Source organism: Phytophthora infestans, genomic scaffold (assembly GCF_000142945.1).
Source record: "Phytophthora infestans T30-4 supercont1.26 genomic scaffold, whole genome shotgun sequence".
In the NCBI taxonomy this organism is placed as follows: domain Eukaryota; phylum Oomycota; class Peronosporomycetes; order Peronosporales; family Peronosporaceae; genus Phytophthora; species Phytophthora infestans.
This window is the reverse complement of record NW_003303733.1, coordinates 1109909-1117978: the sequence shown is the minus strand read 5'-3', so window position 1 is coordinate 1117978 and position 8070 is coordinate 1109909. Positions and strand designations below refer to the sequence as shown.

The window sequence follows — 8070 nt, the reverse complement described above, 5'->3', positions numbered from 1 at the left end:
TTTGACCGGACCACGCGTGTTGAGGCTGCGTCAAACAAAATGATACTAGAGGAGACGCCCCGCTTTGTTTAGAGTATTTAAATCGCGATTCGTACTTAGGTTCATAAGTATCATTTTGTTTGACGCAGCCTCATACATGTATGTCATCGTCTCATTTTCGTCAAAGGGTTAGGCTAAGTTTTAGTCGGTTGCAACCGATCAGATACAGTTAGGACTCCTACGTAGGACCATAAAACTGAGGGCGTTTTGGCAGAAAGCACAATAACATCCTCTATTCTGTCGAACAAGAATCGATGAAAACTGACAAGTTAAATATTTAAATAAAAAGTGTGGCATCTATTCAATGAATAGATGCCACACTTCTTTTGAAGCAGAAAATTTTGCAGCTCGTGTTGCGTCCCGACAGCAAGAGCAAGGTCAAAACGAAGTCGGCCACTAGCGCAGTTTCAAGGCGGCTGCAAAACCATTGCCTCCTTCTTCAAAAAGTAGACCTGTTATTCGATGGTGTATTATAAATAAAAGGCGCCAGCAGAGCTTATTATTACTGTAATACTAGTAATAGCGATATACCCGACGATCCTCTGCCGGATTCAAGTGCGTGGACAGAAAAGCTGCTGTGACCTAATCTTTTGAACCAGAACCAGTCATTTTTACCGAGATCGGTGGATAAGTGTATGGCCAGTGTGCGCCTTGAGGTGTCTGCACCATGGCGACTGCACGTCGCTCAGAAGCTTCGTTCGGTGACGTCTTAGACGGCGTAGCAGTGGATGTGGTGGACTATCGTCAGGAGAAATGGTGCAGGGTTTTCATGCCAGCTTTGCGTACTTTCCACTCACTTTTCGGCCACACCGAAGTGCCCGAGGAGTTCGTGGTGCCTCGTGCAAGTCCCCCGTGGCCTGAAGCAGCGTGGGGCCTGCACCTGGGCCAAGCTATCAGTCGCAGTCAAGACACCAAGAGACTTTACAGTTCCCAAGTAGCAAAATCTCTACAAGAATTCCAGAATTTAGGATTCACCTGGAAAGTGACGAATGCAGCAGATCGATCTTGGAAGCATCAGGTGCTACCGGCATTACGAGAATTCCACCAACAACGCGGTCACACTCACGTCATGAGCAGTTTTGTCGTGCCGGAGTGGGAACCGTGGCCGAAAGATTCGTGGGGGTTAAATCTAGGGGCGATCGTCAAGCGAGTTCGAGCAGGACGCAGTTTCGTCGATCAGGCTACAAGAGATAGCGACATGCTGGACAGGTTGGGCTTCCTATCGGACCCGAGAGATGTCGAGTGGCAAGGGCGTATTTTACCGGCGTTGGTAACTTTCGCGGACGAATATCGAAACGATGAACCCATGGCGTTCGACTTTGTCGTTCCAGCGACGCAACCATGGCCCAAGCAGACATGGGGACTGGAACTCGGCATGTTTTTGAGAGACTCGCAGAGGAGAGAGCAGTATTTCGTACAGATTGTACGAGATGCGACGGTGCTGGACGGTTTAGGCTTCGAGGTTTGTCTTTCCGTCGCGACGTGGGAGCGCCAAGTTGTGCCGCTTTTGACGCTTTTCTCGACCATTTTCCCGAATCAAACGGCAGTACCCGTAGATTTTATGATTCCACACGAACGGCCTTGGCCGAGAAAGATGTGGGGGCTGAAACTAGGGAAAATTGCCGCGCAGAATCCGGATCGCATGGCTGCGATGATGAGCGAATGGAAACAGCGAAATGAGGCTGCGGAGTCGTTTTCTGTGGTGTCAGACAACAGGAGTATGCAATGGAAAACCAGGATTTATCCTGCTCTGGTCACGTTTGTGCAAGTGTTTGGAGACTGTCGACTTGGAGGCCAATTCACGGTTCCTTCCGAAGCTCCGTGGCCCAAGCAGACGTGGGGATTGAAACTTGGAGGTAGAATCGCTGACTATGTGAAGAACGGCTCGTACTTTCAGCAAGTAGGACAGGACGCCGATCGCTTGGACGCGCTTGGATTCTCCTTCAAGTTGTTGGAAACGCCCTGGATGCAACACGGGGCTCCGTTGGTCGACACCTTTTCGATGGCTCATCCGCGTACTGTGGTGCCTGATTACTTTGTGGTTCCATCTAAAGCTCCGTGGCAAGAATCGACGTGGGGGATCAAACTAGGGAAGCTCGTTCGATGGAATTCTCAGCTCATGACTGACATCGAGAGCAAGTGGAGAGTGCAAGTGCTAAAAGCTGTTGAAGTTTACCAGAACGAACATGGAGACATCAACGTTGGGGAGAAGTTCGTGATTCCGTCACAGTCTCCGTGGCCTTCGAAGACGTGGGGGATGGATCTATCAAGGATATTACAGCGTCTCCGTACTGGTGAATATTACGACGGCCATGTGGCTATAGCCAGAAATTCCGTCGTCAGACTCCAGCAAATGCTTCATCAACGTCGAGACGAAGCGTGGGAGTCCATTTTCATAGCTTTTAAAATGTTTTTCAAGAGGTTTCGACACTGCGACGTCAAGCCTCACTTCGTCATCCCGGCCAATCTGTCGTGGCCCAAGCCTGTGTGGAACTTACAGTTAGGGCAGATTGTCGACAAGATGAAGACGACAGGCAACTTTTTCTCTCACGTTGGTCGCTACGCGGACCAGTTGAGCAAATTGGGCTTCACTCTAACGTTCTCTAACGTGGCATGGGACAAGAAAGTCGCTCCTCTAATCGCTACGTTCGCGAGCCTTCATCCCCAAGACACGATTCCATGGGATTTTGACTGGGGGTTCACTATACCGGCCAAGGAACCGTGGCCTGAATACGCATGGGGAGTTAATCTCAGTGTTCTTGTGCAGTGGAACTGGGGTCGTGTAAAGGCGATCGAGCGTGATTGGAGGGCTCAAGTGCTGCTGGCGAACCTCGTTTACTCGTATGAGAACGGGAACAAGATTCTTCGAGATAAGTTTGTGGTTCCTTCTCGCTCTCCATGGCCTCACAAGACGTGGGGTCGAGAACTTCGACATATCCTTACGTGCGTTCAAGTGGGGCAGCATTACAGTGGCCATATCGCAATCGCTAATTTCCACTCTAACGAGGCATGTGCTGGCGAGAATGAACAGTGGAGAGCGAGGATTTTTCCTGCGCTTCACACGTTCGCTATGGTGTTCGGACACTGTTCAGTCCCGAAGAATTACGTAGTTCCATCGGAATCTCCATGGCCGAAGCAGACTTTCGGGTTGCAGTTAGGGATCATTACAGCGGAGATAGAGTCGAGCGGACTCTACTTCGCTGACGTTGGCCTGAATGCAGATCGGTTAGAGACGTTCGGCTTTAGATACAAACTGGCAGACACACCGTGGCAGGAACACGTCGCTCCATTACTGAAGATCTACGCGACTCAGTATCCCCACGAGATTCTACCGGAAGACTTTGTGGTGCCTCCAAAAAGGCCGTGGCCTGAGGAGCTTTACGGTTTGAGACTCGGGAAACTTATGGCGTGGTCGTCTTGCTTCACATGGAGCTACAAAGCCGAGCGATGGAAAGAGAGGAGAATGCCCCAGAATACGACACTAGCTGGAGAGTATGGCTACTGCAGAGTCCCCACTACTTTTAAAGTTCCCAGTGAGCTGCCCTGGCCCAAGCAAATGTGGAGTCTGCGGATCAAAGTTTATCTCCGTCAGCTGAACCGTAAAGGGGATTTCTTCTTGTCTGGAGGTCTGCAACAAGCTCTAACAAGCGAGGAGGACGTGGGGTTTGTCTTCAAACTCGCTATCGAGAGCGAAATCGAGTTTGGAGAGCCAGAAGTCGAGAAATACACCGCACAAGTGGAGCAGATCGGCAGGAAAATGGAGGTTTCGGAACCTCAAAGCTGCTTGAGGAAGCGTCCACTACCTGATGCGAATGGCCCGCGAAGAGAAGGCTGGGTCGGCTGCTACTCGCCTGAAGCGCGTAAGAAACGCGTCCAGAGATACCTGAATAAGCGACAAGAACGCGTGTGGGTCCGAGAGGTGAAATACGACGTACGCAAGAGCTTCGCAGACACGCGACTGCGAGTTCAAGGCCGATTCGTGGCTCGAGAGGACGAGAAAACCATTCGAGAACTGCTTAGCTTTACGTGATCCAGAGCTGGAACAAGGCGCAGACATAGACGAGGAACTCAGCTGTAGAAATAGACACAAACTTACCATTTTATCATGTCTGGTCTCGTGCTTAAACTTGCCTCATACTTGTCGTTTTCTTTAGTCGTCGGTGGTGTAGAATCGAAGGAAAACCTGCAGCAAACTCCACGCCAACATGTTGACGTCTCCGTCGTTTTTCTCGAATGCGTCGATGGTCGCGTCTCGTTTGTCCATAAAGTCACGAGGTTTGTAGGCAAAGAACGCGTCGACGCTGGGGAAATACAGACGCACGTCGTTCGAGAAGGCGCTAGCGACAATGGACATGTTGGCAGCAGGCATCTGCATGGCCATACAGGTCGTCGAGCACGCGGTACTGCCGCAGAACGCGATCTTTGCAGGCCAGTCAGCAGCTCTAGCTCCTGGATTCTCCTCAAAGTCGACGCCGATACCCTGAGCGAATGCAGGATACGCAGGGTTGCGAGTGCCCACAATCAGCGCGATAGACTTGGCCTGCAACAGCTTCGAGTGGTGGCCATGTGCGTGGAAGAGATCCGTGTAGATCTTGTGCATATCCTTGCTCGTCGACTGCAAACCGCGGAGACTTTGGTCCAATGTTTGGTAGATAGCGCAAGATCCCGTGCTCATGTGCTGCAGATGCTTCTCCGGCACAACTTGCGTCCCACTGGAGCTGTCACTAGCGGTGTCTGCAGTAGCATTCGGCGTTCGGTGGGCGTAAAACTGCACGTACTGGTCTACAAGTCCGTGACGCACTCGTAACGCGCCGTCATACGGGTCATACGTCGTCAGTTTAAGTCCCAGCACTTGGAAAACGTGTGTGTCTAAGTATTCTCCGAGCTTTAAGCCACTCAGTCTTTCCACCATGTACGCCAACAGCACGTAGTTCGCCTCTGCGTACCGGTAGCTCGTGCCCGGCTTAAAGGCCAACGGAGCGCCGATGAACGCCCCTATCTGCTGCTCTAAGGACTGCATTCTCTCTCCACTTGTGCTCTGAATACCTGAGCCCATATACAGTAAATGCTGGAATGTCACGTGGTCACATTCGTCGCTCTCTTGGACCTTAAAGCACGTCTGGTTCTTCCCGAACGCTCGCCAGTCTGTCACCGTCCAGTACTCGTCCACAGGCTTATGCAGCTCTACAAGCCCCTTCTCCTGTAATTGATACATGGCTACAGCCACAAGTAGCTGGACGTTGGCGCCCATGGGGAACACGCTGTGCTCCTCCATGGGCTGCTTGAAAGGCACATTTGCGCTGCCCATCGCCTGTTGCAGCTTCTTCTGGCCATTGTGACTCAGTCGCACGACCCCCGAAAAGTTTTTCGCGTGCTGATAAGCGTCCAGTAGCGTACGAAGCTCCAGCGCGCGCTCGTTACGCTGTGCAGGCCAAGAGAGCGCCACCAGCAGAAGAGTGAGAAGAGAGGCCGCTAAGAAGCCCACAGTGGCGCGCCCCACGGTCTTGGAGCGCTGACGACGCTGCTGTCTTGAGCGCTGGCGCTCGTGGTAGCTGGACAGCTGCTGCTGCAGCGAGTCGCTGGCGTCGCGGTTTACCAAAGGGAGCTGCTCGTCGTCCATCAAGTCGTCGGATCTGGTACTGAGGTGCCTCAGTAATATGGTTGTTCTATGTAAATGTGACGTGTGCAAACAAGAGGTTTGTATGGATCCGTTTAAGTGCGAGTGAGATTTCAAGATTCGATGGCGTTGTGTAAATGTCTGCGTGAGTATCGGACGGCGTTTGTAGAGAGCGAGGAGGTGGCGCTGGTGGAGAGTGATGGTACGGAGAGGAAGGAGGTGGCGTATGTGGAGCTGTATCAGTGGCAAAAGCAGCTGAGAACAGCGTTAAATGGTGGAGATGAGGGGCTAGTAATTGGAATCAGCTTGATGCCATTCTCGATTGAAGAAACGACGACGATGCTGCTGGTAGCGGAGGAGAAAGAGTGGAGCTATGTGCCAATTGAAGTAGAACTCTCTTTATCTCGACAGATTTTATTGCTGCAGAGTGCAGGCGCTCGACGTCTGGTAACGACGGCGAAGAGTCCACTGGCCAAATACTTTGGAGGTATCCATAGAGACGAAGTGGAGGTAGTTGAGTTGGCGTCAAGCTCATTCGGAGTTGTGCAAGTGGTAAACTTCTCGAATATTCTTTTCAATGATACGGAATTTGATCAAAAGCTGAAGGAGGACGAGGGTTTGGTATCGCCGTTGTATGTGCTCTTCACGTCTGGAACGACAGGAGAACCTAGAGGCGTCGTGGGGGCGAGAACTGGAGCTTGGACGAGGTTAAAGTGGATGTGGACGACGTATCCGTTCGATGAGAGTGAACGCGTCCTGCGAGCCACGAAGCTGTCGTTTGTCGACTCGGTGTGGGAGATTCTAGGTGCCTTCTTGGGACGCGTGCCGCTGGTTCACGTGCAGTCTCCACGGGATCCTGCTTCTGCACAACTAAACTTGAGAAGTGTTGTGCTTGATAACAGCACGCAGTTTCTGGAGGTTATTCAAAGTGAGAATGTGACGCGTTTCACTGCAGTGCCGAGTGTGCTGGAAGTGCTGCTACTACAGACGACAGAGAAGGATAGAAATGCTACGTTGAGCGGCCTTCGCTATGTGCTGAGTAGCGGCGAGGCATTGCGTCTTCACGTTCTCCAGCAACTCACGACTAATTTGCCAGACGCGACGATACTAAATCTCTATGGTAAGTTTCAAGAAAACGTTCTCATCTTGATCCCATTTCCATGTTTGAACTTTTTTTTCTTCGCTATTATCTGCAGGCAGCACAGAACTGAGCGGCGACGTTACCTGTATGGAGTTAAAGGCACCGTTCTCTTCTGCTCAGATCGCGCAGTGGCAACAACACGGCGTCCCTATCGCTAATCTCGACCGGTATGGGGTGGTTGGTGGCGATACGTCTCTCTTGCTCCTAGCGGATGAGCTCGATAAAAAGAATTCAACTGTAATTTGGCCGAAGAGGACAACAACGCGTAGTGAGGCAACAAAGGCGCGATCAAAAGGAATCCTCTGTATCTCTGGGCCACTCCTTTCGTTCGGATACATTGGTGATGGCCACGAAGGCGCTTATGTGGACTCGGACGACCTACCGGGCGTTCAAAATGGTATTAAGCAGGTACAAGCAAGGCGATGGTTTTGTACAGGCGATATCTGCTCTGTAGTGCAAGGACGGCTTTACTATTGCGGACGAAAGGACGATGTTGTAAAGATTAACGGTCAGCGAGTGGACTTGGAGGCGGTGGAGCGTGCAGTGGCCACGGCACTGAAAGCGACCGCGAAAGTTGGTGGTGATCATCGGATTATTGCGCTTGCAAGTACGAAGGAAGTTAGCGACTTCGCAATATTTCAACAGTCTGTCGTGGCTTTTATCGTCTGCGATGACACGAGAAGCACCGCAATAACTCGATATTCCCGGATGGAAACGCTAAACGCTTGGATATTTGAGCACTACGGAGCATTGCTCACACCTCACGAGATTTTGCTGTTACCGTCAACGAATGTGCCACGACTTGCTCACGGGAAAATAGATCGACGAGCGCTTGCGAAGATTCTGGAGCATAACAGGAATGATACCAAAAACTTGCTGACACCCGTAAGCAAGGGTGCAGTGTCGCCAGAGACGTTTATAGCCCAGTCTCTGGAGGGAATGCTTGGGATCTCCCTGTCTGAGTGCCTTTCTGGAGATGTGCGAGCTCGAACATTCGCAGATCTGGGCGGGAATTCACTGCTGGCGACGCTGTTTCTGCATCAACTCCAGCAAAAGTTTGGTGCGCTGTGCATTGACTTGGTACGTTTCTCCTTTTTTTACTATGGTCTGGTTCTAATTGCTAACAACGAGGATGTTGGCCGTCGCGTATCCTTCAGCTCGAGATGACGATTGGAGAAGTTCTGTCGATCGTGGATCAGCGTCAAAAGGCTACGACGGAAGAGATGAAGCGTCCAATTAAGCCAAAAACTCGCAGTACCGATGAGCCAAGCGA

General features: G+C 51.4%; 3 protein-coding genes across 3 annotated transcripts; 2 read left to right on the top strand and 1 right to left on the bottom strand.

The window, feature by feature from the left end:
* Nucleotides 1-706: 706 nt before the first annotated feature.
* PITG_12479 (uncharacterized protein) lies at nucleotides 707-4069 on the top strand (the record flags this gene model as incomplete). Its single annotated transcript, XM_002900319.1, has 2 exons — nucleotides 707-3706; nucleotides 3761-4069. 2 exons carry the CDS (start codon nucleotides 707-709, stop codon nucleotides 4067-4069), a joined length of 3309 nt encoding a protein of 1102 aa, XP_002900365.1.
* A 120-nt stretch (nucleotides 4070-4189) lies between these two features.
* PITG_12478 (uncharacterized protein) lies at nucleotides 4190-5659 on the bottom strand (the record flags this gene model as incomplete). Its single annotated transcript, XM_002900318.1, has 1 exon — nucleotides 4190-5659. One exon carries the CDS (start codon nucleotides 5657-5659, stop codon nucleotides 4190-4192), a length of 1470 nt encoding a protein of 489 aa, XP_002900364.1.
* Nucleotides 5660-6373: 714 nt separating this feature from the next.
* PITG_12477 (uncharacterized protein) lies at nucleotides 6374-6955 on the top strand (the record flags this gene model as incomplete). The annotated part of the gene is made up of 3 exons (XM_002900317.1): nucleotides 6374-6776; nucleotides 6853-6882; nucleotides 6927-6955. The coding sequence occupies 3 exons, from the start codon at nucleotides 6374-6376 to the stop codon at nucleotides 6953-6955; spliced, it is 462 nt and encodes a 153-aa protein (XP_002900363.1).
* Between the last annotated feature and the right edge of the window lie 1115 nt (nucleotides 6956-8070).